The sequence below is a fragment of the Sardina pilchardus genome, chromosome 15 (assembly GCF_963854185.1).
Source record: "Sardina pilchardus chromosome 15, fSarPil1.1, whole genome shotgun sequence".
Classification (NCBI taxonomy): domain Eukaryota; kingdom Metazoa; phylum Chordata; class Actinopteri; order Clupeiformes; family Clupeidae; genus Sardina; species Sardina pilchardus.
The window spans coordinates 11,603,720-11,622,561 of NC_085008.1; the positions used below are offsets into that span (position 1 = coordinate 11,603,720).

At 43.5% G+C, this 18,842-nt stretch overlaps 2 protein-coding genes across 3 annotated transcripts in view; one reads left to right on the top strand and one right to left on the bottom strand.

Annotated features, from left to right (window-relative positions):
* Positions 1–1,119: 1,119 nt before the first annotated feature.
* On the bottom strand, positions 1,120–14,684 carry atg4c (autophagy related 4C, cysteine peptidase). 2 transcript variants are annotated; one of them, XM_062556245.1, is made up of 11 exons: positions 14,599–14,684; positions 13,917–14,088; positions 13,380–13,463; positions 12,982–13,215; positions 8,334–8,658; positions 7,142–7,212; positions 6,146–6,303; positions 5,404–5,482; positions 4,418–4,494; positions 3,524–3,643; positions 1,120–2,824 (listed from the first exon to the last, which is right to left on the bottom strand). In XM_062556245.1, exons 2-11 carry the CDS (start codon positions 13,987–13,989, stop codon positions 2,663–2,665), a joined length of 1,383 nt encoding a protein of 460 aa, XP_062412229.1. In that variant the 5' UTR covers positions 13,990–14,088; positions 14,599–14,684; the 3' UTR covers positions 1,120–2,662. The 2 variants fall into 2 exon arrangements, with proteins under 2 accessions (XP_062412229.1, XP_062412230.1); XM_062556246.1 differs by having other exon boundaries at positions 13,917–14,070; positions 14,599–14,663.
* A 631-nt stretch (positions 14,685–15,315) lies between these two features.
* The window catches only part of dock7 (dedicator of cytokinesis 7), a 63,386-nt gene continuing 59,859 nt past the window's right edge, over positions 15,316–18,842 (top strand). Inside the window, exon 1 of the mRNA XM_062555656.1 lies at positions 15,316–15,443. Within this exon, the coding sequence (XP_062411640.1) occupies positions 15,406–15,443 (38 nt within the window). The 5' untranslated portion in view covers positions 15,316–15,405. The remainder of the gene's footprint in view (positions 15,444–18,842) is intronic.

Sequence of the window (18,842 nt, forward strand, 5' to 3'; positions counted from 1 at the left end):
TTAGACATCTGTGTCTAGTGGAAACCGCAGACAGCATTATCTACATTTTTGTAAAAAAAAAAGGAAAACAGAAATTTGTCGGTTGATTGTGTCCAAACTGTGGCCAGAATGATGTGTGTCAGACTTCCCAGGCCCTTTCATGTCAGGAATGTGCTGGGATTTGATTAGATTCGCAGGCATCTAGTCCCATCAATAGCAGCTATTGGCAGCAGTGTTAAACAGGGTGTCGGGGGCCAGTGCTGCACAGTGGATTCTGTCTCTGGCTCTATCTCTCTCTCCCTCTCTGCGTTCCCCCCTCAGGGCCCTGACTCATTAATCAAATATTCATACGCCGAGCACCCTGTAAATATGGCCCGAACACGACCACCCCGCCGCCACCCCCCCACCCCAAAACAGCCCACGGCACAAGCGTCCTTTCATGTGGCGCTGACAGAAACGTCGGCATGTTGCTGCATTCTTAATGTCCCTTCACCCCCCCCCCCCACCCTCCGCCCCCCTCCGCTGAGCTCCTCATCGCTCTCGCGCCCTTCCTAAAAACAGCCCCGTATGAATTTACCGATCAGACGCGAGGCCTGGAAAACACTGCTAAATCATCGCTTTGTGGCGGATCGGCAGCCCTTTCCTCTCCACAGCCACGGAAAACAGACGACCAATTCTTTCTTTCTTTCCCGTTCCCTCCGTCGTGAAACCCCCAGCCCCACCCCCCATCTTCATATCAGAGGGGGGACTTATTTGTCCCTGTCCCCCCATCCCCTAAATGGAACTCATAATCCAAGGCCATGTCCTTATTAATACAAGAATTTGTATTTAACATGAAAATAGTCCAAGCATTGTTCCATAAAGCGTGGCAACGGGGGTATTACCCATAGCAACACTGTATTCAACAGAAGGATATTTTCTTTTCCTCTGCTGGACACACAAGAGGCGTTTGTCTCACTGATATGGTCTTGCTGTTTCCGACGTTCATGCCCCATGGACATGATTGGCACCTCACATGTTAAGTGCAGTAGGGAATTTAACCAGGATTTATATATTTTAAGTTCACTATGTGCAGCTAAATATTTCAACATAACAGAAGGTAAGACTCAGAAAAGTAAACAACTTTTGCTAAAAATGATCAAACTTGTACATTTAATTTTATTTGTGAAATTATTGTATAACAGACAAAGTCTATTATGGCGAAGCAGAGGGATGAACTGCCTGATTAGTATCAGTTGTAACTTACAATAACATTTGAGTGCTAGAGGCACACATTCTTAGAACCTTAGAGGGCTCGTTATCAGTGGACATCATTCATGTACCATAATAACACAACGTGTTAATGAACCAGAGCTATAAAGTTAGTAAATCAAATATATTCTGTGATCTGTGAGGAATCTAGTGTTAAAAAAAGAAATTCATTTAAAGAACTTTGGGGTTTCACAAAAATAGGTTGAAAACTGTAAAAGCAACATATTTCTATTGTCAACTGAAATGTTACAAAATGTACAAGATTTTGTAGAAATTAAATATATCAACTACTGTACTACTCTTGATTTGTAAAGCTAACTGACAACAACTCTGCTTTAACGAAACAAATATGACTCCTTCTATATCAAAACAAGTATGAAAAAGAAACCTATTTGTTTGTTTACAAACACAGTCTTGTACGCTCAACATTTTACAACAGCAGGATAGCACTGAGGCAACACAAAAGGACACCAAACACACACAAATGTACTGCATATGCCACCAGAAACTGGCAGAGTAGTAATACTGTACCAATCTGCAATTCAACAAGACCTTGTAGGTGTTTCATCACAGACCAATATGAATTGACTATGGCCTTACTCTGGCAACCGGTATATTCAATGAGCTGCATTTCTTTACAGAGCACATTGTGTTATAGGGACAGAGGCACATCCTATTCCCTACTAGTCTACAGCACTGGAAGGCCTTGTGCCAGAGTTGCTATGTGCATTTCAACAGCAGCACCAGCACCGTTTCAAGAGACTATGGATTTGGTAAAGCACTTCTCTTACTGTTCAGCCAAGGCACCTGTCCAGACGAAAAAAAGAAAGGCTTTCGGTTCAGGGAGATGTCAATACTTTCCTCCCCTCTTCATATGCCCCCAAGTCTCCTTGGTCTCTCTGTACCGAGAGTAGGCTTGAAATATGGCCACAAAACAGTTTTCTTTAAACACCAGAACAGTCCAACAACAAAAACATTTAAAATACAAATTCAGCTCCATCTAATACATTATTGTTTGTTGAGAAATGTGCTGGACATATGCAGGGAATGCAAGCGAGGATATGAGTTTGTGAGTTAATGTCTAAACGTCAGTGTAAGTGTGTGTGTGTGTGTGTGTGTGTGAGTGTGTGTGTGCAGAAGAGCGAGTGTGTGTTGCTGTGTGCTGGTAGGTCCTAAACTCAGGATGCTGTCTGAATTCTGTGGTCCTTGCTCTTAATGTCCAAGTACAAGACCGTGTCCAAGTCCGAGTATGAGAGTGTGTGTGCGCGTGTGTGTGCGTGTGTGTGTGTGTGTTTGCTGAGGGGTCAAGATATGATAATAGTATTTAGTCCATTTGCTTAAAGCTAAACAAAGACCATAGTTGCATTGCAACACCCTCTGTGTGTGTGTGTGTGTGTGTGTGTGTGTGTGTGTGTGTGTGTAGGCCCCTCACTCAGAGCATCACAAAGTCCCCAGCAGTGGCCCCAAGCCGCCTGGTGTCCCTGATGAAGGGCCACTCTTTCTTCTCCATGGGGCCCGCCAGCTCGTAGTCTCGCCCGTGCCCGTTCACAAAGGTGAACGCCGGGTACTTCTCCTTGGCTGAGGGCTTCAGGACCTGTCACACACACACACATGGAGACACATTCTATTTATCTTCTTAGGACAATTGTTTTTTTTTTATCTTGAATAAATATTTGTGTGTCTTGGTAACTGTATCACTGTGCTTCGTATGCGTTTGAGCCTGTCTACAAAGCAGGGTTTCCTCTGGGAAGGTAGTAAAGTTCAAATTGAAAACATCCACGAGGTCGAGATATTACAAGTGTGCACGTTACAAGACCAAACACATGATCATTTAAGATGATATGATATTTAGTCTTGCCATGCTACACTTGGAGGCTTCACATGATGTAAATGAAAAAGTTACCATTATTTCAAAACACTGCATTAACAGACTGGCCAGATCATTAAAGAAGGATCCTGCACAAGATTTTCTTCTATCGGCTGGTAAGACTTTTCTGCTTTTACTTCCTTTAAACCCTAAGGGGTGATGAGATGCTTTGTGATGTTTTTGACAAATTTTCCATGTAGAGAGTTCCATACAAATAACAGTACATCAAACTGAATATCTCTCCATTTTGCCCTTGCCTTTGGCATTTGCTTAGATACGGCCAGCCTGGAGAGCTTCACCGACGAGACCTGCTGATCCTCAAATCCATAGCTAAATGCTGCCACCTTCTGACCAAAAGCCTTATTGCAGGTTAACCAGTTCAGCTCCTCCTGCATGCTGGATGCTCTCATCAGACCCATAACTCACCTTTGCCAACTCGGTGCTGATTCGGTTATAGTCCTCAACAGTTCTGGAGTAGAAGCCTATGGTGCAGCTGGGGTCCATTTTGTTGAAAGGCATCTTCTTTGGTGACGGACAATGATATGACTAAAACACAACGGATAATCAAGTCTGTGATGAATGATCTGAAAGCCATCATTGTATTTAAATTAAAGATATGAGCAGAGCAGATTTCATAGATTATAAGTATTTCACTATGAAATTTTGAGTGTTGAATCCCTCAATAATTTAACAGCAGCGACTACAGCCATTGAACAGGGAGGCACACAATTCACGAGATCTACGGCTGCAATAAAATCTTGGCAAACTGAAACGTGTAAAACGGGAGTCTGACAATCCCATGTGTTGAGTTATGGGAAAATCCGTCAGACTCGCCCGTGTTGTCAGGGAGACCAAAAATGCACAGAGGCCATTCATCAGCTGACGCGTGTCATAGAACTTGTGCCTAAACACGAAAACGCGCAGGAGTCGAGATATGTGGCGATAACGCAGGAGGCCTGTGATATACGTCTTGGACAGTGTATGTGAATCAACTTTTTCAGGTCCACACACACACACACACACACACACACACACACACACACACACACACACACACACACACACACACACACACACACACACACACACACACACACACACACACACACACACACACACACACACACACACACACACACACACACACACACACACGCGCGTTGCTAGCTGGTGCAGGGCAGGCGGGAGAGTAAATCAGCCTGCTTGCAGTCAGTAATTGAGCGGGGGGGCTGCTTTCGGATTCAAACCCTTAAGTACTAACAGACACTATTAAATTCCCATCACTAACCCGGCGGTCAGCTCTTTGTAATTTCACATTACCTGGAGAGGGAAATCGCTCGTGCTGACGTCCACAAAAGACTGACAGTAATGAGGGTCCATGTAAATCAAGCTGTCATCTGCAAGGACAAAACAAAAGACAAGTTATTCGAAAAAACACCCGCGTGCGATTATTAGAATGCATATCCCCTCGCAATTTCCATGCAGAGTGGCTCAAAGTCACCAGCCGCCTTCCTCCCCGACGTTAAGGATTTTACCTCCCCTCCACACCCCCCTCCCCACCACACACACACACACACGCACACACACATTCACACACACACACTCACACCATTTACCCTCCCCCAAGGATGGATTAAATTCTGCGAAAAACTCAAATCTGGTTGTATAAGCACATTCTTTACGCCCACCGAGGAGCCTGTCATTTAATTTTGGTGGTGGAAAATTACTTTTACAAACACGCAATTATATTCCGCCATTTGCATATGATGAATGCAGCGCCGAGGTCTGGGCTGGCAGGAAGAATGTATGGCTTGTCATTTAGACATCATCCCACACGCTGCTCCACACTGCTAAAATGTAAATGGGTAAATATTGACTGCCAAGATGTACAACTGAGGGTTCTCATCGGCCTCTGAGGGAGATGGAGAGTGGGGCACTTTTGCAGGGGATTGTGGGAAGGGAAGGTGAGGGTTGGGGTGTGTGGAGGGGGGGGGGAGCTGATGAAATTTATGCATTCCTGAATATGGAAATCAATTACAAGCACACCTGGGTGGATGGTGGAAGAGGGGGCTGAGAGTGCGTGATGAATGAGAGTCTACTCTGATGGGTGGCAAAAAAACAGAAAAAGCACCAGTTCAACAAGCGGCTTTGCATATTTGTTGTCCTCCCAGCACCTTACCATGAGAATGAATTGATGCACTCCATATGAAAATACAATTAGGCCAAATACAGTGCTGCCCAGCTTCTGAGCGTGCCTCTGTGTGTGTGTGTGTGTGTGTGTGTGTGCGTGGCGTGAATGCGCTCACCTTGAAATCCCACAAAGTAGTAGGCCTGCTTAGGCTTCCCCCCTATGATGCCCATGCAGTAGTCCAGACTGAGGATGCCCTGCAGATACACCGGAACACACACTGTTACAGGAACAACTCGACGTGCTCCTCCACATACACACTAATCTAGATAAAAAAAAATCATGTTCACACATTTTAGATGTAGATGTTTAATTGGGCCAAATCGGAATAAACACCAGACATATATTTCACATCTGTGGGTACGCCCAGCTGAGCTCAGTTTGTGTGGGTGCCACACCATTTCTTACTCCATCCTGAATGAGCCAGAGCTCACTAGTGACACTCGCCTCCCATCTATGCATAGCGGCCCTAATGTCTTTCTGTGATGGAAAGATGTTTGATTGGGCAAAATATGAATAATATTTCACATCTGTGGGTATGCTCATTCCACAATCCACATCTGTGGCCATACCATTTCATACTCTCCTGAATGACTAATGTCTAAAAAAGCCAGAGCCTCCCACCTACAGTAATTTCCCGACTATAAGCCGCATTGTGTATAAGCCACAGGACAGTGTTTTATGCAAGTTAAAAGAAACAAAACCATATTGATACCATATTAACTGTCCCCGTGTATTAGCCTCACAGCTGAAGACATTTTGCAAAATCAATGTATAAGCCGCGGCTAATAGTCGGGAAATGACGGTATGCATATCAGCCCTTAGTGTCTTTCTGTGATGGAAAATGCGTCCTCACTCACCTTGACAAAATTGAAGTAGTCAGGGTTGATCTTCTCTCCACCAAGGCGTATGGGGATGAGGATAATGACCGCCCTGGTGTCCATGGCCACCCCCCCGGCCAGCTTTGGGGGGGCCCCTGACCGAGGTGCGTGGCTGTCGATCACATCGGCATTGTAGACTGGAGGTGGTCAATACCAGAAAGGTCAAATTAGGGTCAGCTGTCTGTCCCTTTCTTTCACTTTCTGTCCCTCTCTCTCTCTCCCTCTATCACTGTGTATTGATTGCTGATAACCCCCTACCACTAGTGTTTGTCTGCATGGAAATGAAAACACACACACACACACACACGCACACACACACACACACACACACACACACACACACACACACAGCTGCAGGACATTCACACAGACAACATGGGGGACAACACTTTCTAACAAGCGATTATCAGAGCTCAGCTACAGCCAACTAGTTGTTTTGGATGTAATCAATACATCCATAAGTGTGCCAATCTCTGTGTGATGGTGAATGGACTAATACATTTCACAAACACCCTTACTGAAGAACAACAAAAAAGCGAAGCTTGTGTTTCTGTGATACTAATTGGCACTGCACATCATGCATCAGTTTGATTTTGGTCTATCGTCTTACAGGGCTGTTGGGTAGAATCACATGTCTTACACATGACTTAAGTTCCGATGGAGCAAAAACACACACAGGGATTTCAGGACTTCCCCAGTATTGGAGAGGTACATGGATTATGCATCTAGAATCTAACAACTACACTGACAACCACTGACCACTGTCTTTGACCTGTTTTCTAGGCATTGTCCCCTGCCACCTTTCAAACACAATACAGCATGTCAGTCTCTGTGTTGTTTAAAGATAAAAGGTTTCCAAGGAGACAGAGAATAGCATCTCATGGAAAGTCAAATGCAAAGGCTAAAAGGTCAGGAGGTTAGAGGTGAGAGGTCAGGCCAGCTAGTGTCAGCTTAGAGCACGCGTGTGTCTCCTACCTGTGCAATCCTGAGCCACATACACACTGACGCCTGCCAGGTCGGGATCCATGGCCTCCTCCACAGCTTTCCTACAGGCACAGCATTAGGAACATCAGCAAATCAAACTCTCCATCACAACCTCTGGTTCTCTAGCGTCAGCAGTCTGTCTCTTTGGCTCCCTGTCGGCCCGCGGGATTCTATCTCTCTGGTGTTGTCTCTCTGTCATTTGAGATGAGGGACGGGGACAGCGCCCGAATCAAACTCACTCTTTGTCTTTGTTTTTTCGCTTGGCTCGGCTTGACGCTGCGACTCCTAACTCACCACTGAAACCTGCTTGGAGCACGTTCAACTGTTGACAAATTACCTCGTGTTTGGGTTTGTGATTTATATCGACCTAAGTGAACGGAACGCAGACGAAATTGTTAGCCAATTTGAATTTGCTCTGCAGCTCCAGCTGGAGACCTTCCCATTGAAGTGGATTTCCAAATCACCAAAATACACGCAAACTGCGCAATGGCTGAACGTGGATTGAGCAAACAACTGTATTTAAAACCTTAATCTAAAACGAAAGATGTGTTTGCTGTGGCAAGATGCGTTTGCTTTGGTAAGAGTACAATGTTTCAATTTCAACTGCTGGTTATCCTCCTTGGAAATAGGAAGTGAAAGAAAGGTCCCGAGACCCGATCTCAATCTCAATGGAGATTTGAGAAGCAGTCTGGTGTTAGCCAGGCTAGATTTACAGTATATGTCAATCCCTCAGTGAATGGGATACTGTAAGCCAGAGACAACAGTCGTGATGAGCAGCATGACGCTAACAGATACAACCTCTCAAACTTATTCAACATGGCACTGAGTGCACCTCAAAAACAACGATTTTCAGAAAAATAAAGCCATGTTTATCAGAGCACAGGAAATAAACACACTCAATTCCATGTAAAGTTTCTCCATGTAGCTATTCATAATTCTGGCATGTCAGATGTGGCTATATGACAATGATAAATGAGTAACTTTTAAGGGGTTTTAAGAAATCATGAGCGCAGACTACACATTTGATCAAATCAAATGATCAAATGTCACCTTTACAGTACATCCCTTTATTTCAGTCATGTGAGATAGGCCCACATGACATCTCAAAGGCAGAGAGACAGAGAGTGGAATTCTGCCCTAGCTGCCCAGTGGGAGTGGCGGGCCCTCTGCCCTCTGCACCCACCTGAAGATGTGTGCCACCACCCCTGGGCCGTACCAGTCGCCGGCCCGCTTCCCTGAGGTCCTGCCCAGCTCCACCAGCCTGTGCACGCCCAGCTGGGCGCCCGGGCCGTCCCCGAACCAGGACACCACAGTTCGGTGGTACACCTCCCTCAGGTGGGTGTGGGCCTCCTCCGCCCCACCCTGGGGCTGGGGGAGAGGCTGGGGGGCCACGGGTCTGTCTCCCGGCAGAGACGCCTCCAGAGAGGCCACCAGCTTCCGCGCCGCAGTGCTGGTCCACGTCTCGGCGTCCAGACGCTGGAGGGACAGAGCCTCCGACCAGGTCCAGTCTGAAAAAGAGGGTCAGAGGTTAAACGTGATGAAACACCAGAATGGGTTTTGTTGCTGTTTGTTTGGTGACTAAGGTTATGGAGCTATGACAGTGTAAGAAACAACATGATCAGACACACATTTGACTTTGATGATACTTGATATATCTTATAGGTAACCTACAAGACAGTCAAGAGAGCTTTGGTGTTAAAAATATTTCACATCATAGAAAAAGTCCAGCACAAATTAGAATATTGTGTGATAAAAACACTGGTTATCGACCCAAACAGCTGATAGCAAAATCTTTTTAGAAGTTTCACTTTCCAACAACATTTATACAAATCAAATCTCTTTCACACACTTTTGTCAATTTTTGGAAATTATTAAGCAACAAAGTGAGCAAAACCTGCAAGTTCACACAGGTTCCTAAGGAGAGAAGTCGGAGACATGCCTTTTGAAAGTCTGGAGATAAAAGTTGCTTTGAATTACTATCCAGCCATTTGACACATACATTTGCGATGCTCTTTTAATGAGACGGGGCGAAAGATAGAGGCAATTTCTTTAGAATAAAAGTCCAATTTCAGCATTCAGTGAGATCACTATTTCACTTTTACTACACTTTAGCCTTACAAACAGGGTGGGAACCTGTAATGGCAGGGGTAGGAGTGGTCAGGGTCATAAAAGAAGCTGGACCAAGCACCAAGGCATTAACATAATGACCTTGTGCAGGATCACCACTGTAATTGATCAATAAATTATTTTAAGTGGCCATTAGTTACTTTATAGTGAAAGATTTCTTTAATGACATATTTCAGATTCACCTGAGAAACCAATTCCTGATTAAATATTGTTTTCCATGTGGTTACATAAAACTTGGGAATCTGATCACCTCAGCTGGTGATTGAACTGACCAGGCGTATTGGTCAGGGCGTTACACAGTCTGCTGAAGGAGGGAATGTATAACATGTCTCTGGGGTGCCCTGACCTTCAATGACCTTCAGGCGAGTTCTTTCAGATCGCGCTTTCATTCATCTTTCGTTTTCCATATGCAAAATAGTGGAAGCTTTATCACAAATGAGGATGTGAACAGAAACCTCACAGCAAGTATCAGGTGGAAGTCACCTGAGAGAGCACAATAAACACGACACATGACGTCTCAGGAGAAAGACTATGCAGGCGCAGAGCAACAACAGGGCCAATGCTGGCTCAAGCCTCAGGGCCCGCAGGCTGGCAGGGCCCTGACTGACAGAAGTCATTGTTTCAGTTTAAATGTGAAGCCCATTCCTTGTTCATGTGAGTGATGAAACTTGGCAAAGAGTATCAGACCGGTATCAGGAAGCCTTGGTATGTAGACAATCTAGAAAGGTAATGATATTCGATATGTGTGACTAAACAATTTTAAGCTCTTTCCCATCTATCAGGCTAAAACCATGCAAATGTAGGCCACAAGTGGGCCTAAAATGTTTCCAGTCTAACTCTGCGCCGCCTTTATGTGACATTTTAAGTGGGTTTTTTTACCGTTTCAAGTAAGCCTGTATAACATTTTCTGAACTGAACTGATTCACACAGCCTCTCCTTGACCCACTCACTCTCATTCTCTCAAAAAACTGACCCATCCCTCCCCTCTATGCGTACAGGCTACAGGAAACAAAGCAAGTCATTCCAGGATAGTTGGTGCCACATAGAAAATAGTTGACAATGCAGTGTTCACTAAAAGTTGGCATCATCATGAGCACTTCAGCACAATCGTTCTTCTCAAAATTCGAATGAACTAAGCTTGTTTATCACAACAAAGTCAACTAAGTCAATGGCAGAAAACAAGTTCCTCAAAGAGATCATAGCATACGCATAAGGACATATAGGACAGTTAAGCTAATGTAAGAACACAGCTGGACTGTCTGAGGTTGTCGACAACTCATGGATAACTTCAGGCTACCATTCACTATTCATTAAATTTGATGGAATGTTTGCTCCTTTAATCCTGATGAAAAGTGACAAATATTTGACAAGACTTGAAGGGCTTGTGTAGAGGAGGCACAAAGACAGCCTGGACCACAGGAGAAAACAGAAACTTAAAAAAAAACACACACATAGGGAAATTGACCAGTGAATAGATATCCAATTACTTTGTGTGCATCTCCAGGCTTCAACCAGCACTGTTGTGGCAGCTGAAGCAGCGAGAGACAGTCAGGAAGAGATAACTGTAGAGAGGAGTAGAAGGGCAGGACAACTGTACTGTAGCTAACATGGTGCGCCGGGGGAGCCAGCTTGTGCACATTACAGCAAACACAGAGACACAGATGGCCTCATTTGTGTCAGGATACCAGGGGCATTTCACAAAGGCAGGATTAAGAGATCCAAGATAAGTGATAAAGCGAGGCTTGACCTTGCATTGTCTGGTCATCCTAGCGCAACATGTTTCATTAACACCAATCCAGGATGAGTAGGTGTGACTATGTCAAGCCAGGAGTAAGTAATTCAGATACGTGCGTTTTTGATATGAAGTGAAGTTTTTCTTTTTTGAATGGGGAAACACAGCTGTTTCTGTAAAACAGCGAGAGTAGGCGTGGTGGACCAACTGAATGTAAATTTACATATACACCCACGTGTGAGTGCTTCCTCACGAAGGCACGCGATGTCATTAAGAAAAGTGCTTGCCACTGTAAATGTACACTTAGCAGGCTGTGACTATGATGTTATATAATCTTTGAAACCGAATTCCTTGAAAACACCTTTGAAAAATTGCCCTCCATTTCCAATCAACTACTGCAGTAGGCTATTCATCAAACATATGACAACAAAAGAAGCAAGCAACAGCTATGTAACTAATTATAAGGCTACCACAATTAAAGTGACATTTATGGATTTCTCATCTCCATTCAATACAGTGAACATCAACACTCTTCTGCACTGCCTCCAACAGCTGCAAGTTAACCCAATTCTGACACTCTGGATTAAGGAGTTTTAAAGAACAGACCACGGCATGTCTTGTGAGAGTAAATGGGTTTAAGTCCACCAACACTATTTTTAACACCGGAGTGCCTCAGGGCTGCGTGTTGTCACCTGTCCTATTGTCTATACAAATGAGATCACCTGTAGCAGCAACGGATTCAAGCTATTTAAGTATGCAAATGACATGGCCTCGGTGGCCCACCTCAGTGATGAGGATTCCCTGTCCACTTACAAGCAGTATGTCAACACAATGGCACTTTGATGGTTGAGTAATATTTTTTTCTGTGGTTTTATGATAAAAGAAAAGCTATCTATATCTTTATAAATCGTATGTGCAGGTAGTACAGGTAACCAGCAAACCCATACAGTCTATGGGCATATCAAAATAGAGAGTTCAACATCAACAGACTGGATAATAGGCTTTTACCTAGAGTTTGGTCTCATTTTATCTAATGTGTTCTTTCTGTGAAAATATGGAGCTGTCAAACATTATTGGTAGAGCTTTCAGTCAATCTGAAAGGGGAAATGTAATGTACTGTAGGCGATTATGGTGCATTTCCTTCTAAATAAAAAGAAAAACTGGTTGTCAGACAAATCTGCAACTGTATGTCTGTGAATTTAGAGGAGGCACAAATATAGCTTAAATAGCAGCACTTTAATAACCTTAAAGATACCAGTGGAAAAATATGCAATCTTTTGAGAGCTACCAGCAACAATCTGCATCACCCAATCCTACAATCGTAGTTGGAGAAAAAGAGAAGGACGTCTAATGACAGCAATTCAGAATACTGAGGCTCTAACGAAGGGCACTATTCCTTAGCAGGATTCTGCCTGATATCAATTAATAAGTAACTGATATGACTTTTTCTCTCATGTATCAACTAGTGTCAAAGTTGTCATGCAATAGCCTAGTCTTCTCTTCCAAAACATATGCAATTTGTGTCTCAGAATCATGTTACTTTCATTATATGGTGACTGTGCATGTTCCTTAATATAGCATTAAACTCAGCTCAGATTAATAATAGTAATGTACATTGTGTTTTTTTACATTCTACTTAGTCTCAATAATCTAGCTGCTCACAATTTTTGTAGCTGAGTTGATGAAATTGAAGAAGTGACATTTTGGTTTGTGTTTAGGTTGTGTTTAGGATGAGACCGTTAGGATACAGCGTTTCATTGCGATTGCAAATTGGTACAACTACCTGATGATCTTTGCATCCTATGTGTTTTAGCCACATGGTTCTATGGTACTGTTGTCTAAACAGGTCAAAGCTAAGATTGGTAGATTGTAGAAGCTACAACTGATAGATGTTTTCAAACGACATTGTGGCATTTCTCGTGGCACATTGTTCCTTCAATACACACACGCCAGTGACGCCACATTCACTCACCTCGTCCCAGGAAGTGATTGATCAGGCCCTGAGCGAGCATCATCTGGCCTGCTCTCAAGGTGCAACCCCAGCCACAGTCTGACGTAAGGGCAGAACCAAAGAGAGCAGGAAAGTCTTCCCTATATGTAAGCCACACCCGGGAGGCAAAGTCCTTCCGGAAGGCTTCCACATCTCCCGTGACAATCTCATTCTCAGTGGACTGAACATTACTGTCGTCTGTCGGGCTTTCTTCATCTGCAGAGACAATGCAATGACAATGGCTCATATCACCGAGGTAACCAGGTGCTGAAATGTAAAATAAATAAATCTGCCTCCTAAAAAGGATGAATGCTTTGGAATCATGCTTTTACAATGCAAAAGTTATAAGATATAAACAACTACCATCTAGAAAGCATTACCTTCAACTTTAAAATGATAGCACTTCCCAAGGAGGAACACAGGAGAATTTCTGCTAAATGAGGTTTTAGACTTCAGCGCCCAGCCTGGAATATTGATTTAACAAATTAATTTCAACAAACCTACATTACTGCAGCAAAACATATTAGGGATATATGATACCTAGGTAAACTTCCATAAGAAAAAAGGACACCAAAACAAAGGTGTATAACTGGCTTCAAAAAGTGAAGTACCACAATTCTGTTATAACCATTCACTAAACCAACTGATGTTAATTAGCACAACTTGTCACACAGGTAGATCAGTTAATTCATGAATAATGCATTTAACTCTAGGCCTGCTTGCAAAAAGAATAGGCTATGACATGGTGCTTTCACTTTCTGAAGCCTGGGTTGTCCATCTCTGTCAAAAACCTGTGACACATTGTCCACATCCTGTCGCGTGTGTGTCAGGGTCAACCTCATAAACCAATCACAAGTTGTGTTGCTAAAAACAATATCGCATCAGCTGGGTTGATACATAAGACGTCCTCCACTTACTGTATTTCACATTGTGCCAAGCAGACACAAATTTTGACTTCAATTTCTCAACCTCGTCGTTCCCTTTTTCCATTTTGACCACCGTGAAGAACCCATCACAACGGGAGTTGAGTGACAGAGAAATCTTGTTTGTAGTCTCTCGTAGCTACGAATGCTGTGCAATTTCCCATTACTTCGTGAAACAGTTCAGCAACAAAAACAAGTTGAGAAAATGTACCTGATCTAACCAACTGCCAACCAAGTCAATTAACTACATGACGTTAGCGTTATATCTCAGAGTAACGTTTTGTCAAAGAGGCTCCTCCACCACCACCACAACAACACCACCACCACCCCACACATCACATGAGAAGCCCATCATACTGAGTGCTTGTAACTGCAAGCTGCTAATGTCTTACAATGTTTTCTGTCTATACTGACAGATTATTATTTTAAAAATCACATAGCCTATCTGGACAAGTTGAATCCATTTACTGTCTCTAAAAAAGACACCTAGCATGTTTGGGAGCTAACATTGTTCATACTTATCGGCTAGGTGTTAGCTCGATAGCTAACGAAGTAAATCACAGTAAAACATGAAATTGACCATTTCTTTAAATTAGCCACACTGATATAATACATCTTAGCAAAGAAGCGAGTTGAATCGTAATCATAGAAAATCTAATGTAGGACGCATACTTACAGCACACAATGCTGCTACATACTTTCAACTGTTGTGTTTACATTTTGAGGAACCTAGCTGGGAACCTCCGAACGACGTCTTTGCCGTATACGTCAAGACGCATCGTAAAAAAAGGAGTGGCACATCCAAGTACGCACTCATGTTCCAGTTATTTTTGAGTTGTGGCATCAACTGTGGTACCATATTGTAATTACGTTGCCTGGCATTTTTTACGGTCCACTTAATTCCTTGCTTTGATCACCGAATAACATTCATTTCATTTCAAATTTCTATTAACTGACCATCCTTAAAACTCCCACATAGGCTAACGTTGTAATTTCTTCCACACATTAACGCCTAGAATAAAATGGAATGACTCCTTAACTGTTTATAACCACATGACTCAGGAAAACGGAACCGACTCAATTCACACTCCTTGGTTTCCCATTTGGCTACTTGAACGTTTCCTACACAGGACAGGATATGAATCACCCTCAACAATTTCCAGTTTTCGCAAATAAAGAGGTCTGTGGATCACATCACTCCCTGACTGCACAGATGTTTGATTCCATAAGCTACACATTGTCCCTATCAGGCAACAAATAGTATCGGATATATAGAAAGATGCATTGGTCTGCTAAATGCAATTCATTCATGACGAAGGCATGTTTTTCATAACCCAAAGTGTGCATGAAAAACAAACAGGGTTGCGTTGCTATTCTGTTGATTACGGTAAAGCTATCTGGGAACTCCTGTCTCCTTTTTTCTTTCGCCTGCAGCCAGCAGAGCTTGAGAGCCTGGGAATTCGAGTAGTCAGCGGCAACAGCTATGGCTGAGCGCCGCGCCTTCGCCCAAAAAATTAGCAGGTAAGGGCGTTACCATGCGCATCCAAATTAATTACTGTTACTTTGCAGTTGCTGAGCGCTACATTTTGTCTCGTCTCTCCTTTCAATCGTCTGTAGCGGCGAACACAGACTCCAGCCATTCCCAAAAAGGGCCTAGCCAGCTAGGAGTTAGCCATAGAAGCCATATCAAAGATGCCCCAAGCGACCCACCCTGGTCATCTAACCACTGCTCTCTTCTCTGCTTGTGTTTGCTGGGATTGGCTTGTTTTGTGGCCACTTAGCCTAGTATATTGTTTGACGATGTACTTATAATAATAATCTATTCTTATCAAGGTTGATGTGGGTTTAGGCGTGTACAAGATTCCACAGAAATACGCTTTTCACCAGACTGTGTGCCTAACAACCAGATGACATACTGACACATCGGTTCGGGTAATTGCTAGCTCGTTTGCGGTATAACGTTATCCAGTGATCAAATGTGGCGTGAGAAATATCAGAATTTGTATCGACATGCATGTATCCTTATCCGATGCATTAATTGTGTCACTTCGTTTGGTTATAAATTTAACCATTTGGTGGAACGAACAAAGGATCTGTTTTTCAGCACTGTGAGCCAATGTGTGTGTGCAGCTAGCCCTTGCAATAAGCTATTCAATCTGTTGACGTAAACAATAAATTGGGTCAATGGAGATGGCGATAATAAATATGTACTAGCTTCTTCTAACGCCTTTAGTTAAAGTTGTATGTCAGTAAGAGGGCATTTCTGTCGAGAGATGCCTTCTGTTTACTCGCAAACCCTAAATTGTTTACCCACCCTTTTCAACATCTGCTTGGTAAAGTCACAAGTGTTTTCTCTTGGATTGTTTGTGTCAAGCAATCCAACCTTCATAATAGTCTCCCAGAGGTTTAGAAAGCAAGGCCTAGATGCATTTAAAGGGAACACATGACATTTCTCCCAACCCCTGTTTCTGAAGTATTTAGTTAGGTTGTGATACTGAAGCCAGCTTGCTTTTCATCCAGACCTTATTTAACTTTCCATTGGACTCTCTGCGTGATTTCCCCTGGTGGGTGTTGAGGATAATCAGGCAACGCTGGCTGCTTTTGGAAGTCTTTTCTGAGATAATCAGTACGATGTGGGGATATCACTACTGCACTCCACCCAGGCTTTGCTGAGTCCTCCATGCCAGATGACAGAAGCACCACCCCAGGAGGATTGGAGTTATCTTTGGTTCCCACAGAGTGTGTGTGGGTTTTGTGTGTGGCGTCGGAGCCTTTCGGCACACTGCATGTATATGTCTCTGTGTGTGTGTGTTTGCCTGTGAGCAAGAGTTTCTGTTGGGGAGCTTAAATGGCCCTAAGTGGTTTGAGAGAAAGAAGAATGGGTTTTTATTGAAATAGACCTACACAGTATTTTGGCGCACACACACATCATGAAGGACTAAGTGCACTCACCCGGCCTAACACTTTTATGGAATCTGTGGAACACTTTTAAATAGCTGGCCCATCACATGCTTAGCAGCAAGCTCTTAAACACGGTCTGTCTTTGAGCATCCTGAACAAAACACTTTAGGCTGATGTTTCCCTCTCTGACTGGCTGCTGCGATGGTCAGAAGACAAGATTCTCTTTGAGGGGAAACAGATAGACAGATCCATTCTAAAATCTCCCCTCTTGTCATGCTTGCCTGTCTGGTGGCCTTGGAGACTGACTGCGAAGACTTCTTGAAGAGTGCAGCGCTGTGCCTCTGGCCCGTGCCAAAAATACTCCGCAGAGCTGGACGGGGGTGACCAGTGGCCCTGATAAACAAGATGTCTGAGCACGGCACGCTAATCAGTTCGTCCTTTGCCGCAGGAGTGGCTGAAGTTAAATAAAGACTGTGCGAGGAATCAGGAGGGATGTGGCTGCTTTAGCTTTTTTTGTGGTTTAGCGTTTGTGTTTTTCTCAGTCTGTGAGGAGTAGTGTGTGTTGTGTGTTGTTAATTCAGTGAAGTGGTCCGAGCTACTCTTTTGCACCATGTGGTGTCAATGATTCAATTCTCTCAGGTGGGAGTTGTTGTTTTCAACCTGATGTCATTCTATTTCAGAGTTCAGGGAGCAGTAGGTAGTGACGTTGTGTAACTCGTTATGGTCTCTTCCCACTGCAAAAACTCTGTGTATGCTAGCTGTGTATAAGACTGCAGAAGAGCAGTTGTAGACCCCTGTGCATGCCAGTAAAAGAGATGACACTGTAGCCTGTACTGTCTTGCTTATGTAGGCTAATGTTAAGAAAATGATATACAAAATAGGTGGCTGTTCTAATGACAGATTGACGTTCTATGGTATGTATTGTGTAGCAGCTGGTACACTTAAGCTCCTAAGATATATTTCCAGATCTGTGTTCTCTCTTGCTTTGTAGAATTAGACCTGTGTGTGTACGTATATTTGGAAGCCATGGAAACAATAGATCCTTACCACCAAGGTCAAAACTGATAACCTCAAGGTAGTGTTACAGCCTATAAAATAGAGCTGTGCAAATTACAAACATGTTTTATAGATCACATATTTTTAGTTTAGGCCTGTTGACCTGCTTTGTGACTTGTGACTTTGTGAATAGAGACTCTAGATCTGGTGTTGTAGGCCCAGTTTGACATCAAATAAATCTTTGCCCAGCAAAGAAATACTGTAATCTCATTGTTATAGACCTATTTTTGGGGGGCGGTTGTCATACAAGCAGTTTTTCCCACCTCAATTAGTTTTTTTTAATTATGCATGATTTACTGATTTACTTCTGATTAAATTGGTAGCTAGAATGTCTTGCGGGAGCAATTGTGTTTAAGTGTAGTAGGCCTACTGCCTGAAGGCAAGCTCAGAAGGGGCCGGCAAGCGACTGGCACCTTGGCAGCGACGTGTTGTAGAAACCTATGGTGTAGGACAACGACTTTTCATTGGCAACAGTATTAAACCAACCAACCATATGAAATATTAAGAGGAGCTCTATTATGTCACTGAGTTCAATCGAAACAATGTCTTCTAGTGCTCGTGAACCGATAGCCCCTCCGGCTTGTATTTGGGAATCGGCCTTTATTTGTCCGAATCGACTGAGGCCCGGTTATAATCAGAATCTAGGCCATCATTTGTGGATTTATGCTATGTATGTATGTATTTGTATATATTAATTTGACATGTGTGTTGTTACCTGGAGTTGAAAGGATGGCCTGTACGATAAGCACTCAGCTGGCGGCACATACACCTGGCCACCACAATCGAATCTTATAGCTGAACTATAATACCAGGCACCTACTGTCAGGTTAGGTTACGCGCCGACCTCTGTGATGTCAATGACCTAAGACTTCTATGTATACAGATAAACCCCGGACTGTCTAGAGGAAGGTGCTCAAGTCTTCCAGGAGAATAACCAGGCGTTTTAGTACATAAGAAGGCAGG

Excerpts from the sequence above, each read along its gene's own strand:
- atg4c (XM_062556245.1), bottom strand. The coding sequence starts at position 13,989 with ATGGAAAAAGGGAACGACGAGGTTGAGAAATTGAAGTCAAAATTTGTG. Across the intron at positions 13,464-13,916 it reads TTGGCACAATGTGAAATACA|GCTGGGCGCTGAAGTCTAAA; the intron begins GTAAGTGGAGGA and ends TCAATATTCCAG. Across the intron at positions 5,483-6,145 it reads ACTACTTCAATTTTGTCAAG|GGCATCCTCAGTCTGGACTA; the intron begins GTGAGTGAGGAC and ends GTGTATCTGCAG.